General features: G+C 35.2%; 2 protein-coding genes and 1 pseudogene across 4 annotated transcripts; 2 read left to right on the forward strand and 1 right to left on the reverse strand.

Annotated features, from left to right (window-relative positions):
- The first annotated feature begins 3,259 nt into the window (after positions 1 to 3,259).
- Positions 3,260 to 4,521, forward strand: LOC147534222 (BTB/POZ domain-containing protein At3g05675 pseudogene; annotated as a pseudogene). Its single transcript, XR_015227781.1, has one exon. The product of XR_015227781.1 is annotated as a BTB/POZ domain-containing protein At3g05675 pseudogene (transcript).
- A 203-nt stretch (positions 4,522 to 4,724) lies between these two features.
- LOC147534223 (uncharacterized) lies at positions 4,725 to 8,034 on the forward strand. 2 transcript variants are annotated; one of them, XM_086648559.1, is made up of 3 exons: positions 4,725 to 5,441; positions 6,605 to 6,778; positions 7,581 to 8,034. In XM_086648559.1, exons 1-2 carry the CDS (start codon positions 5,256 to 5,258, stop codon positions 6,755 to 6,757), a joined length of 339 nt encoding a protein of 112 aa, XP_086504685.1. In that variant the 5' UTR covers positions 4,725 to 5,255; the 3' UTR covers positions 6,758 to 6,778; positions 7,581 to 8,034. The 2 variants fall into 2 exon arrangements, with proteins under 2 accessions (XP_086504685.1, XP_086504684.1); XM_086648558.1 differs by having other exon boundaries at positions 6,605 to 6,753.
- Positions 8,035 to 11,159: 3,125 nt separating this feature from the next.
- Positions 11,160 to 13,049, reverse strand: LOC147534224 (dof zinc finger protein DOF4.6-like). Its single transcript, XM_086649627.1, has 2 exons — positions 12,712 to 13,049; positions 11,160 to 12,200 (listed from the first exon to the last, which is right to left on the reverse strand). The coding sequence occupies exons 1-2, from the start codon at positions 12,736 to 12,738 to the stop codon at positions 11,304 to 11,306; spliced, it is 924 nt and encodes a 307-aa protein (XP_086505753.1). The 5' UTR covers positions 12,739 to 13,049; the 3' UTR covers positions 11,160 to 11,303.
- Positions 13,050 to 14,779: the final 1,730 nt, after the last annotated feature.

The raw sequence follows: 14,779 nt of genomic DNA on the forward strand, positions 1-14,779 counted from the left end.
CTTTTGCGAGTATCTTGGCAATATATGTTTCACATTATAATTGGTGATATTGTCAATATTTTTCTTCTTCGGATTTTCGGCAATTTTCGTGAAAAGTGGGAACTGAGGATTGCCTTCAAACTCGTCGCCGAAGTTACCTTCAACATCGCTGATATATATCCTCATTACTTGGACGATCCGCTTTATGACAACACCAACTTGGGGGCAAGTTGTTCCGCAGCGGGGGAGTATGATGGAGACCATCTTCCTATTGGGCCTCACGACCATGGTGATAGTGGGCCTCACGGTCAAGAAGCTACATTAGCGTAGTTTCTATAATTAAGTATTTAGGGTTCCCATAATTATGACTCTTAGCAATCAAGGAAAGTATTATTAGTAGTTATCTTATTTCCTTATTTGAGTCTATCTAGGAAAGTACAATCTCTATATAAGAGAAGTCTAGTCTGTCTTTGTTAACCAGATCAGAGAATATTATCAACCAAGTTTATTATTAATCAAGTTTATTGTTTATCGTTATTTTATCAGTTTTATTTCGTTAGTTTAGTTTATTAACAATGGTGGATTCCATTACTTTTACGCTTCCGCAACAATCTACATCAGAGAGAGCGAGAATATTTAGGGAGGGAAAACCTAGGGAAGAGGAAGAGAAAGATATGATAGGAGAGAGAGAGAGAGCGAGAATTTTAGAGAACGAGAGAAAGAAAGTTGACAATGTGGTAATTGTAAGAGAACATTTCTAGAAGGTTTTAAAACATTTAACAATCAATAGACGGTACCAATAAAAAAAGATCACTTGAATATTTTCGATAAACTAGGAGGCTAGATGGAGAGCTTGTTATAAACTAGGAGATCATTTATAAAATAAACCCATACATAAAGTTACCAAAAGTGGTCACTTTAGGAGGTCATATAGTCTTTGAGGGCACCAAAAATGAATTAACCCTTTGAAACAACCAAAGGTCATGCGAAGTTGAGAAGCATTTTAGTTATGGGTGCGGCTAAAGGCGCCTCCCCAAAATGCTATAAGGGCCTCTCATTGTTGTTTGACCGTAGTCAAACGCCCGACACCTATAGGCGCCCTCCACTCGGACTAACCAGTCCGAGGCCCAAAGCTTTGGCATGGACTGGCACAGTCCGAAATAGCACGGACTGTCCAGTCCGATAGGTCTCGGATTGGTCCAAGCCGAGACCATCCTTTAGACTTCGGACTGGTCAGTCAGAGAAGATTTACTGTCACCATCTCTCTATAGAAAATCTTGAAGATTAAACCTAGACAATCTCAAACTAGTTTATGAGAAGATTAAACCTAAACTATCTGAAGCCATTACAAGTCTTAAGAACTCGTTGAATCTTGATTCAATTCGTGACCCACCATTACCCTAGATAAGCTTTCTACTAGTTTGGATTTCATTAATGGTGGGTTCTTCATCACACTTGAAATTAGACAGTAGATTTAGGGTTTCTTCATAACACTTTGGAAATTGGACATCAGAACTAGGATTCTTCATCACACTTTCGAAATTGGATGGCAAAATCTAGGGTTTTCATTTTGTGTTTAAGTTGGTTTAAGATAGAGAAAGTAGAGAGAGAAAGAAGCTAAAAAAAAAATTTTGAAAATGGGTTTAGAGTTTAGGGTTTAATCTTGTGTTTAGTCTTTTTGAAGACTAATTGATTTTAGTTGGTTGATATTCAGATTTTTAGATTGAAAGTAGAGAGGTAAAGAAGAAAAAAACGAAGAAGGGAAGAAGAAGAGGGAGGTGCTCAGAAGGCCCCTATAGGTGTTATGGGAGGCGCCTACAGAGGAGATGCCCCTTCAGCAGTTTTCGGAGGCGCCTATAGACGCTCCCTTTAGTTATAAACCCTATTTCTTTCCGAGTTTATCCGATTTATATTAATCAACTAACACTAATTAATTAATTAATTAAACTGAGCTGAAAATTTATCCGACAAATCCACCGTCATCAGTAACAAAAATTGAACGGTTAGATTACTACCGGCAATATCCACTCACCCTCTTTTCATCATCATCATCATCTCCTTCTCCTCTTCATCTTTCCCTTTTTCTGGTCTTCTTCTCTACTAGCTCCTGAAAACAGTCTAGCTTTTCTCTCCCATTTGGGGCATTTGGATTTGAAAATCGGAAGCTTCGGTTATTAGGGTATGCTTTTGATTGTGATTTCTTCTTTTAACTTCTATATTCTTGTAGATGTTTCAATTAAACACCCTAAAATTGTTAACACCAAGGATTAAGCCATTTATGAAGTAAAGTGGAAATCCATACGTTAGGTTGTTGTTTCAGTGTTCTATTATGAGCTGAAATGAAACTAATTTCTTTATATATTTCCTTACCAAAGTCTTCAATTTTAATACCTGAAACATAAATTAGGTCACATTTGGAGAAATGGGTAACTTCAAAAGTAGGGTTTTACTTTGATCCTGTGAAAAACTAACCAGCTTAGGGCTAAAGTAGGAACCCATTTACTGGTTTCTTCAAACTTTTGGTTTTGTCACAAGTTTCATTACTTAATGTTTTCCCCTTTGTGAATAACTTTCAGAACTTGACGGATATGAGTTCATTCAGTAGAGACAATGTTATGATATGGTCTAATTTGGGTAACTTAATGTGATCTTTTGGGACAATGTTTCCCACTTATTGATGTTCATCTGAGTTTTCAGATTTTGATTACTATAATGGTTGATAGTAGCTTGAAATTAGTACCGGGTGTCAAGATACAGACCTTACTAAGATGACTGATTTTCTGGTCATGGATTTTGATATGGGATTCTTGTTCTTTTCGATTAACCACAGTTCTGTTGAATACAGTGTGAATCTTTTTCTACCTTCTTTGGCATATGAAAGTTGTTACTGCAAGAGTGCAAGCATGATTTACGAACTCTGTCATCTCATTGTGGCTTGAGAAATAGAGAAGAAAGGACTCGAATTTTATGACTGCCACTCCTCCATTCTTAGAACGAAGGGCAAAGTTCTTTACTGATCAACTCCGTATTCTCAAACCTGCTAAATTTGATTGATTTTGGTACTCAGGATCAATCCACTTATGATCACAATGTTAAGGTTTTTAAGCTGGCTCTGTGTCTCTGCAGACTCACCACTTGTGGGCTCATGAGACAATCCGAATCACTCTCGGGGTTCTTTCGGTTATAAATTCCTTTAAATGCAAGGAGAGAATCTGAAGCTGGTTTCAACATTTGGGGACACTACTCTGTGCAATAATTCACTGGCTTAGGTTTACTAGCCATGCCTATATTAGCCCGGGTTCAACCTGCAGATATTAACGGTGCAAAGAATGTTTTTCTCTCTGCGATTCATTTCGCAACCTCCACAAATTGTTCCTCGCTTCCATTTAGCATGGAACTTAAAACGTCTGCTCAGGAACAAGTAGAATACATGTTAGTAGCAGACGAAGATACACCATTGGTTATAGCTGATGATGAAGTAAAATCAGAAGTAAAAATGGGTCTTTCAAAATTGTTTTCTTTATTCAGAAAGATACTGCTGGATTCTTTGAAAGCAGAACTCTATCTCTCGTCTGAGGCAGAAGAAGATAAAGTCTTGCAGAGTCTATCCGATCTCGAGTGGATGTGTGATATACTACCTAAGATGGATTCAATGAGGATATTTGTTATAAGCTGGTTAGATATTTCTTATATTATTCGGAACACAATTCTTGATAAGAAGTTCGATTCAATCATGTGGGGTGTGAAATTAAAGGTAACAGAGATTGCTGGGAAGGTCTTAGATGCCGTCAGCTATGGAAATGTAATCGTTCCAGCAACTGTAAGAGTTCAATTATTGAAGATATGGCTTCCATATGTGAGGAAAATGAAGCCTTTACTAGATACAAAGGGTAGTGAAGAAATAGGGTTTATTTACAAGATGGATGAAAAACTCTGTGAAAGCATTGAAGGGGCAATAACGTCATTGGTACTATCGTTGCCGTCAAATGACCAAACTGATATTCTCTCTGAGTGGATGCAGAATCAACAGGTGAAGTTTCCTGACTTGAGCGAAGCCTTTGAGGTTTGGTGTTATAGAACTAAATCTGCAAAAAGAAGATTATTGCTGAGTTTCAATAGCATCGACAATGCCACGATCAGTCTATGATAATTGCTCGAAATCGGATGCTCATTCTTCAGTTACATTATTCAGTGTAAAGCTCATGGTAAGTTATATAGCTTATGTTGTATACGTGTACTCAGGACCGTCTCCACTCTTCACTATTGTTAAAAGGGCTCGGAAACGAGTCGAGAATGGCTGGCTCATTGGATCAAATGAAACCTTGCATTTTTAACTCTTGATGATATCTTCCATTAATGGGGTATTTGCAAGTTTTGGATTGAGAATGATTTTTTGTGTTATAAGGGATTCATGTATTCCCAAAAACGATTGTAGATAGAGAATCCTTAGAGGATTTCAAAAACATTGTACTGTACTATTTTATTTGGAAGTCGAAACTAAACTCTAGATTCTTTTTCGTGTATACTGTGGGAAGTTTGAAATTTTGGCTGGTTGCTAGTGTTGCTATTTTCAACTGTTCTTGTGGTAAACACAAGAAAAGGCCAGTGGCACGGATAACTAATTAGAACAACGTGTACCTGTGCCAAATTTGATGTTGCTTGCTAGTCCACTACGGCCATGTTTGGGTGCGATAAATGGAATGTCGTTTAAGCAAATGGCATTAATGGGATGATTGTTGTTTTGATGGTCTCTATATTTATTATCGCCTTCCTTGTTGCTCCTCTGGTAATTAGTAAATATTGACGGTATTTGGGAATCTTATCATACATGAATGTGTCAAGAATCGTTTATATCTTAAAAGGAATAATTTGAAATCATATGAATAGATGGACTGAAGATCCATCTTTTGTAATCGTTAATCAGATAATCTACGAATAAGATTAATCTCTCATACGGTGTAAAACTAAAGAGCAAAGAATGATATAAGGATTAAAAAATATTAATTTGTTGAATTTGACTAAACAAAATAGATTAAGATATTTTGCATCCTACCCACAAAAAGTAATTGTATTTTGACATCTGAGCCGCCTCTTTCCCTTCCCTCCTATTCATTTGTTTAGTTCTTTCTTGGATTATTTTATTTTAGAGGTTTATTTATTTTGGTAATAGTTCATGGATTAAAGCGCTCTAGTTGTTAATCTTGAATAGCAATCTCTCACTCAAAAAGAAGAGGAAGAAGAAGAAGGTAGAGAGATATATATATAGAGAGAGGGAAATGGGGAAGTTATACGTAGAAAGAGTAGCAGCACCAGATCTGAATAAGAACACAGAGTGGTTTATGTACCCAGGTGTATGGAGCACTTATACCTTAATCCTCTTCTTCTCATGGATGATGCTTTTATCTATCTTCGGTTGTACACCTGGTATTGCCTGGACCATCGTTAATCTCTCTCATTTCTTTGTAAGTTTTCTTCTCTCTCTAACCTCAATCATTGATTCTTAGGGTTTTGCCTCTTTCTTCTTCTTCTTCTTCTTCTAATTTCAGTGATTTATTACTGACTGTTTTAGGGTTTTGAATAATTGAATTAGACTGGGTTGATCTTATTTCTTTGACCTATTTCCTTTGGGTTATAGAATTCTTACTTATTAGAACTTTGAAATAAATTAGGAAATTGTCAAATTGGGTTTAAGGTATTTTTTTTTATCGATTAGTTGCTGGAAAGGAAAAAACTTTTAGGAACTTCAATTGAATTTAACTAATAGAACTAGGTATGTGTAGAATCTATGAGTGCAAAATATGTTATTTTTCTTCCTTCTGTTGTATTGGACAAGGCTTATGAGCCTATACCTATTCAAGAAAACATTCCTTTGGGGTTGGAATTAGGGTGGAAGTTTGTCTTGCCTAATGTTCTTATGCTTAAATCCTTGTTCATCTTACTTATCAGATCAGTGAATTAAGATCATTGGGGTTCTTTAGCTTTCGAAATATGGGTTGAACATAAATATGAAAACTTGAGTGAGTTTCACAATCTTTGTTAGATATAATATATCATGGATATTGATTAGCTTATGGTGAAATTGGAATGAGGTATATATAGTACCCGATGTTTCGTCATTTATAAAAACTATATATTCTGGATGCGCCGGCCCATTATAGCTCCGTGTCGGAGAGTGTGTTGTTCTGTTATTGCCATATATACAGTTATACACTGTTGTTCATCTTGAAGTCTTGGGTGATTCTTTTTTTTCATTGCCTGAATTTGACTCGCCTAAATCTAAATTTCCCAAGTCTGATTTGTTTAAAACTGAGCTGTCTGACTCTAACTTGTTTTGATTCGGGTTGCACCACTCATTTAACGATAAATCAGACATGTTCTCTTAATTCAAACTTATTTTAGTCTGACCCAAATGGAGATTCAAAATCAGTCAGAGTCTGTCAATCTAACGAGTTAGATATAGAAAACATACATTCTGAAATCTTACTTGTGTCAATTCAGTTCTCGAGTCAAATATAGAGAAAAACACAAACACCACCTAAATAAGTGTTTTTCATTTTGATTAGCATGTGAATGTTTTCATTCTTGATATAGTCACAATTACCGATGAATATGGCTCTTCAAATAGGTTACATATCACTTTTTCCACTGGAAGAAGGGAACTCCATTTGCTGAAGACCAAGGTGTTTATCGGGGATTGACTTGGTGGGAGCAAATTGACAATGGAAAACAGCTTACGTGCAATAGAAAGTTCCTCACTTGTGTACCTGTCGTATTGTGAGTATACTTCTACCGTCGTATTGTGAGTTACCTTACACATAAATATTGCTAATATAACAACTTTAGAAACTTATTCCAATTTATTTGGATTTTGAATTTCAATTAATGTTAGTGCTACCCGTTTAATGAATAATGGTGTTGTTTTTTTTAACTTCGAATTACTAAACGGGGAATAGAATTTACAAGGGTCTTCTGAAAGCGAAGAGAAAAAACAAGCAAAAGAAACTACGTACTATGAACACGAAATCTGGTTAAGGATTTAAACTTTTAGTCCACGGCTGGGTTTTACTCTAGTGATGTAGAATCCTTTAACGGATGAAGTAATGTTGTCCCTTGAATTATGGTGCATCAGTGGGCTTGCTTGGGTTAGTTTTTATTGTTATCATTTCTATTCATTATGTGTTGATTGTTGGAAGAGAAAGGATCCTAGGGCCATCTATGATTCTGAATTCGGTTATAAGGTTTCTTCTTTTTTGATGACATCGAAATACCGAAATAATTGACCTGGTACCTAATATTGGAAAGCTCTTACCTTTAAAAAACTTCACCCTTAGAGCTCATATTGAAGTCTGAAAATTGCAGACAATGGAGTAGGTTATTCTCCTTTCAACAATTGCTGAATTCACAAATTAATTTACTGAAGTAGGGAAGTGGGTAGCTCAAATATTTAAGATTCATGAAAAGCTGTGGAGAATTGCCTTGTCGTGGTCGGAATCTGTGATATAATTTGGATTAATTTGCTCTGAAATTTTCTTACGTTCTAAAGTTTTTCTTTCATCAATAACGATATAGTTTTCCATTCTTATATTCCATATTATGGGCAGGTACTTGATAGCTTGCCATACAACTGATTATCAAAACCCAATGCTTTTTCTCAACACACTGGCGGTGGTTGTGTTGGTTGTTGCCAAGTTTCCCAACATGCACAAAGTCCGTATCTTCGGGATCAATGCAGAACAGTGAGAAATGGTGCACGCCCTAAGCAAATCAATACATTCTTTTTAGTTTAACTTTTGTATAAGGTCCTGCGGTTCATTTCTTTTTCGTATTCTTTTCATACTCAATGGTTATATGATCCTCATACAAAAGCCAGAACTGCTAAGGGTGCTTATAGATAGGTTCCCCTCTCCTTGTATGGGAGTTTTTTTTTTTTTGCTTTCTTCTCTTCATGTTTTGATTTTAATCTTTTTATAGTGTTTACATATTACTCAAGTAGGATGTTTGGTGAAAACTCTGTTTATGTATTAGTTCCATTTATGCAGCAAAAGTTCTCCGAAATCTGTAGGGTTTTGATGTTGTTGGTAACATATTTTTTCTTTTTTGAGATAAACCAGAATTTCATTCATAGAAGAATTACAACCCAACAAATTACATGGTTTTGATAGTTTTGCCTCCTTCGAGTACAAACATGGATTTACTAAAGTAAATAACAACAATGAAACTCACAAAAGTAAAGACAACATGAAAGAAAAGGAGTATTGCAAAAATAAAATAAAAAGACCCTAAAGATCACAAATTAAAGATCCTAAAGATCCCGTATGATACCCTAAAGGTCATGAATTTTATTATACATAAATATATGTAATCAGGATTTGTGCCCTGATTCTTGAGTAAGTCGAAGCATTTTTTGCTGTTGTTGTATATGTTACCACCCGCATCTCCATCGGCATAACCTTTTCTCCTTCTGTTTGGTGATTTGGCTGTTGGTAACATATTATTATTCACTAAACTAAGAAAACCAGAGGTTGGTGTTTGATGCATATTAGGACTCGAGTTCCATACCATAAGGTGATTCCAAATCTTTATTGGCCCCGTTGGATCAACATTTAAAGTAGTTATTTTTTTCTTCTGTAAGTCAGATCTCAAATCTGTCTCGAGAACTGGATTGAATCGACTCAGATTTTAAAACGTTTGTTTTTGTGTAGTTTGTGATTTATAATTTGGGAATGACTGATTTGGGATGATTTTTGGCCTAGTTTGAGTCTGATGACCACCCAAAAGAAGAGTACACCCCTCCACCTTATTTACATTGACTAACACCCACATCTTGACTAACTTAGTTTTTCAGAAACTGCATTATTTTCTCATCGGTGGAGAGACCATTTTAGGGTTTTGGGACTAGGTTATAAAAATCAACATAGACCATATTAGAGTTTTGGGATTAGAGAATTCCACTGTTGTGTAAGATTAGTACGGAAAGGTGGTGAGTATTGGGATTAGAGAATTCCACTATTCTTTGACCCTGTCTCCAGATGCTGAAATTCAGTTTAATCCTTCTACCTAACCTAATCAACCCCTAAAAGAACATTAAACAAGGCTGAGCCAAAGTAGTATAAGCATAGGCTAGCACCTAGGCCATAATTATTTTAGGGTTTTATATGTTGAACGACGATCTCTTACAACAAAAACTCAATGTTAAAAATCCAAACAAGTTATTTTGCTAACAAGGTTGACTTAAGGTAGTGGAGCAGTTAGGAACTAATAAGATATGTCAAAGGAAATGGTGTTTAAAGTCAAGCTAGCAACTTGGATTGGATTACCACACCTGATCAGCTATTGAATCCTCACTATGGTGGAACCCATTAGAAATTAGGGCTTCAATTATCATTCTAATCTGAGATTATATTAGTAAATAAAACACAACTTAGTGGTCTCTTGTCCATTTCTTACTCACAAAATGTGTTTTTAGTCCACTTTGGGAGACTCAATGCTTGTTTAATCCGTCCTAGAACAAAATAAAGATTTATCTCTATCTACAATTTAATTATTAGTACTTGCCCAACATGACCCATTTCATGCACAAAAAATTACATGTATTCCACGTGTAAAACAAATTATGTTTGTCGCATTAGAGAACTGAGTTAACTCTGTTATTTTTAACAAGCACAAATCCGTGCATTAGGAAGACATTTTTGTGCGCATTTCGCCTAGAGCCTCATTAAACATTACCTCTTTTGGAAATCGATAATGAAGTTGTTTATTTATTGAAAGAGCTAGCAGACCTATAAAGATAGTATAAATTAGAGGTTTGGACTTGGCAAAGAAGTCACCCACCAAGAAAGGGTGGGGTGGTGTTTGCCACTGCCTGTATACTTGTACATATGCATAGAGAGAGAGAGAGACTGATGGTACACATTTACAAAGTGGGAAAATGATGCCATGGCACGGTTACCCGAGGGAATGTTTTGGGGTCCCATCCTCATGACAAAAGGGAAGTGGGTGTTTGTCAGATGAAGTCCACTCTGAATATAAAAGAAGAAAAAAAGAGACTACTCCTGATTTAGGGTTTATAATTAAGGTCAAATCTAATTAATACTAACATTTATAAGAGTGTATATATAGATCATTAGGTAAGATTTTGGTTGAGGCAGGTGAAGAAGGTTAAAGGGGATTTTCCAAATTTGTTCTAATTGATCAGTTCTTTTGCTAATTTTAGGAGGTCTACAATATTTGAAACCCTAATTCAAATAGGGAAAAGAAAGAGTTATTTTCTAGCTATAAATAGAGAGAGGCAGAGAGAGAAGTAGTGGGCAACCATGAGTAAACTGTGGCATATGAGATGTAAAGATGAAATGCAATATCATGATCACATGAAAAAGAATCTCATGAGATGGGTGTGGATGAGACCTGCCAGTACAAACCTGTTTGAAGAGAGAGAGAGAGAGAGAGAGAGAGAGAGAGAGAGAGAGAGAGAGAGAGAGAGAGAGAGAGAGAGAGAGAGAGAGAGAGAGAGAGAGAGAGAGAGAGAGAGGAGCTGGAAAGAAGTAAGTCTGAGAGCAATCAATCATTCCAACCCAACCTCAACTTTGATATTTGTAATGTGACACCAATCCCCTTAATCCGGTTTGGTTATCCAAATGAATAAAATAAAGCAAAGAACCCTCTCTCTCCCCCTCAAGACCCAAGCCAAAGATCTAGCACATCACACAAAGATCTAGTTTCCACCCTTTAACACTTCATTAAAGTTATATAATTCACCCATCAATCAATAAAAAAAAGAGAGACATACATATAATCATAACAACACAAGGGTGAAATTTTATATGTGGAGAATAGTACGATAACATGTGTATTGTTAAGTTTGTAGTCATCTAACTAATTGGCGATGAGCTGAGAGAACCAACATACTATAGTCTCGGTTGTTGGAGTGTTCATTCTTAATGTCGGACTATTCTCACATCTACAGAATATACTGTAATTCAAATCTTACCGATACGGGAAATAACATATAAGGTGAAGATTTTAGAAGTAGAAATCTATGATGAACTTCAACATAAAAACATGAAATCATTATGCATGCTTTGGAACACACTGACTCATAGTACTATATCATGATACCCTTATGAAGCCAACCTAAAAATAGCTTCCTAATTAACATTCACAGTTGTTATCATCAAAAGAGTGAAGAAGAAGGAATTTATTAAAAAAAAATACACCCATCTATGCCATGTGTTGGTTCTCAATTAACAACTTCAAACCAAATAATCACACACTCTAAATTAAGAACATAAAAAAGAAGAAAAAGATACCGAGTTTTCTCCTTAATTTTACCATGATCCACCACCTAACATTCCACTCCAATACCCATTTGAATCTCCTTGATGTCCTCTAGTTTGATGATGATGATCAAACTCACTTGGACTTGAAACTTGCCTTAAATCTTCGAAAGGAAACAAAGGTCTACCAGAATTAGTAGTCTCTTGACCTTGATGATGTATATTCCCATAAGAACCACCACCACCACCACCACCAAGACCATCAACACCAAAACTAAGAGTTGGTTTAAAATCTTGTGTCAATGCAAATCCTGCAGATGTATAAACTGTGGTTGAATCTTGATCATGAAGAACTGGCATGGGCATGAAAGAATTCAAACCCCTTGAACTAATCCCACTTCTTAAAAATTCCAAAGATGAAAGTGAAGTTGATGAAGTAGGGATATGATGATGATGATGATGACTATTGTTGTTGTTGTTTTGATCCATGTTGGATAATTCAGCAAACTCTGATATTGAATGATATTGATCTGTATTTGGGAAAGCTAGGTTAAGATCATGACTTTCATGTATCTTAGGGTTTTGATGAGATGATGATTTTATTGAATCAGGTAGTTTAATCTTTGATGTAGCTGAAACAGATGATGATGAAGAAGAAGAAGATGATCTTCTATTTTTCCTTGAACCACCTCCAACTGGTACATTTCTAAGTGATCCACCTTCTGTCCAATACCTTCTACAAGTCTTACAAAAGTATCTAGGTTGAGTAAGACTATAGTTATTATAGTAACAGAATTTTGTGTTTGTTGAATTGCATCTAGGGCAATTTATAGCTTGTTCCTTATGAGGTCTTGTTCTTCTACTCTCTGATAAATTATTATTATTATTAGGGTTTGAAGTACATGTGTTAGACACCATCTCTTCTATAGGTTTCACCATCCCAATATCCTGACATCAACCAGAAAACATAAAAAGAAGAAACAGATCTCAGTGAAAGTTTCAACTTTCAAGATAAAAAAAGAGAAAGAAATAAAGGGTTGTCACTTAAAAAAAACACAAGGAAAAAAACTATATGAATGAGTTAGTGAACAAATAGACAAGAATTACACCATAGTTGTTAGCTACTTTAAACTTTCAAAGTTAAAGATATACTTAATAGTAGTAGTAATAACAAACAAAAGCTTTTCAACCCTAGTTCCTTTAAACACAAGAAGAAAAAAAGAAAAGGTAGAGAGAGAAGAAGGAATTGAAGAAGAGAAAAATAGCTAGGGTGCACCCAACAACATAAAATCAAAAAAGGAAGTTGAGACATAAAGATGAAATGAACAAAGCAACTCTTAAAAAGGAGTGAAACCCACCATGCACTACATATAATCTTCAAACCCTAATTTGAATTTTTCTTCTAAATCAATCAACTTTAAAAAAGAAAAAGGAAAAGTTATAAACAGATCTGACATACCTGTGGCCACTGAGCATGAGTATCCATGGAAGAACAAGAAAGAAGAGGAGGAGAAGAAGAAGATAAAAATGATCACTTAATATCTAGCTAGCTAGTAGAGAAGAAAAAAATAAATTAGGGTTGAAAATGGTCTTCATGTAAGAGAAGGAATGTTTTTAGATAGATATTGGTTTGTGTCCTTTGTGTTTGTTATGTATTGGTCTTACTATATGAAGAGAGAGATTGAAAAAAAAATAAGAGAGAAGGGTTGGTTTCCATTCTTGATTATAATATTATATTAGTATTTAGTCTGTATTAATTTGAATACAGATACTTGGTTGATTTTTTTTGACTAAATTAAAATATTTTAATGAATGGGTTGTTTTAAAAAATATAAATTATATTCTTTGAGTGCAATTGTGGGTGGGTGGGTGGGTAATGACTTGTGAGAGAGGTAGCATGTGTGTATGTACTGTAGTGGGTTCTCTTTTTCTGACCCATTATAGAATGCTAGCTAACTCCATGATTCTTCTTCTCTTCATCTTCATCTTCTCAATCTAATAACTTTATTAAAATATTTCCTTAATTTTTATACTTTTTATGGTTGATGGTAATCCAAAACTTCAAGAATTCAATAAAGATGTAATGAGAGAAAGAATGTGTACATTTTATTCATGATTTTGATGGCTTAGAACCAATAGCTCATTATCTAATGGACTAAAACTCCAGTAGAGAGTTATCAGTATTTATCAAATCTGTTCCTAATTTCCTATCTCACGGAGTGTTATTAGATCAAATTGCCGGTGAAGAAAAGTTTCTCCCTAATTCAAGATGATTAGGTTAGTTTGTGGGGGAAGAAATTAAATAGAAGAGGTAAAATGTGGGTCCTTTTTTGGTAGTGGTTATTGCTTTCATGGCCAAATGTATAGTCCAAAATAAAGCAAATAGAGTGAGGGAAAGAAGGAGGAGCCAAGAACCGACAAAAGCAACTTTGGTAGGGCCAAGTACTTAATGCTATTAGCTAGAGGAAGAAGGGTTAGTATTCTAGAGAGAGAATTTAAAAAATATTTGTGGGGGTGAAGGGTTTCAATTTCATGGAAGATCTTGAAAATCTGAGTGGCAATGTCAAAGGTTATAATGTTGTGGACCACTAATGTTATGTCGTTGTGTGTGAAGAGAATATATAGCAACTTACATTAGAAATGTATATATTTGGAATTTTATTAACATTTGCACTGACCCTCTCTAGAAAGTAAAAAAAGAAAAAAAAAAAAAAAAAAAAGTTGTTTACGCCCGACCCTCCATCTCAGCTTAGACCGGATTCTCTTCTATGTGACGGCCCAAGGCCAAATAGTTACAAATATATGCAAGTTCCTAGGCTAGTTGATTTGCATATAGCATTGAAAGATTGGGGTCCGAGTGGTAGCTTAACTTTCGGATGTGTGTCATCTCATTTATATGCGTATACGAGTTAGATAAAGTTAATGTAGTTCTTGAATCTTGATGGAATTTAAGCTTGATATTGTAGACTTGTAGCCCTTAGGGTATTTGTAAGGGTAATATACAAGTGTTATCATAAGTTCATGGTTGTTCGATTTCACAAATGGTTTACTTTGTATCGTCGACATAAAATATCTAGTGTTTTCAAGAACTAATCAATGTTTCAGTTAACGTTTTTATTAGGCCGCGACTTTGGGGAATAAAGAAAATTCTTCGGGGAATAAAGACATGTTCATTTTCGATCCAAAAATAGTTCTTTTGATTTATGCCCCTAAATCTTCATCTCCTTCTCTCATCCTCTCTCTCTTGCTCGTCCTCTCCTTCAACTTATAAACCCTAGTTGAAAATAACGGCGAAACCAAATAAAAGATCTAGAACTAGTTTTAATTGAAGAAGCCAAAATAACCCCAGACCCAAGAAGCTCAAACAACCCTCTACTGCAATTCATAAGATAACATCAAAATACATATATTAGATCATGCTGTCTAAATACGAACTACTAGAAATTAAGGAAAGAAAGGGTGCAAAACCCTAAACAAGAAGAAGCAAAAAATCCAGAAGGATTTCTTAACAAATCTCAACTAGAATT

The sequence above is a fragment of the Eschscholzia californica genome, unplaced genomic scaffold (genome assembly GCF_041429995.1).
Source record: "Eschscholzia californica isolate CP2 unplaced genomic scaffold, dmEscCali1.0.p SCAF_6, whole genome shotgun sequence".
NCBI lineage: Eukaryota > Viridiplantae > Streptophyta > Magnoliopsida > Ranunculales > Papaveraceae > Eschscholzia > Eschscholzia californica.

What these genes read in the sequence shown, in the direction of transcription:
- LOC147534224 (XM_086649627.1), bottom strand. Translation starts at nt 12,738, where the DNA reads ATGGATACTCATGCTCAGTGGCCACAG. An exon ending in CTCATGCTCAGTGGCCACAG is followed by an intron (nt 12,201 to 12,711) that starts GTATGTCAGATC and finishes GGTTGATGTCAG; the next exon opens with GATATTGGGATGGTGAAACC.
- LOC147534223 (XM_086648558.1), top strand. Translation starts at nt 5,256, where the DNA reads ATGGGGAAGTTATACGTAGAAAGAGTAGCAGCACCAGATCTGAATAAG. An exon ending in TTAATCTCTCTCATTTCTTT is followed by an intron (nt 5,442 to 6,604) that starts GTAAGTTTTCTT and finishes CTCTTCAAATAG; the next exon opens with GTTACATATCACTTTTTCCA. An exon ending in ACTTGTGTACCTGTCGTATT is followed by an intron (nt 6,754 to 7,580) that starts GTGAGTATACTT and finishes TATTATGGGCAG; the next exon opens with GTACTTGATAGCTTGCCATA.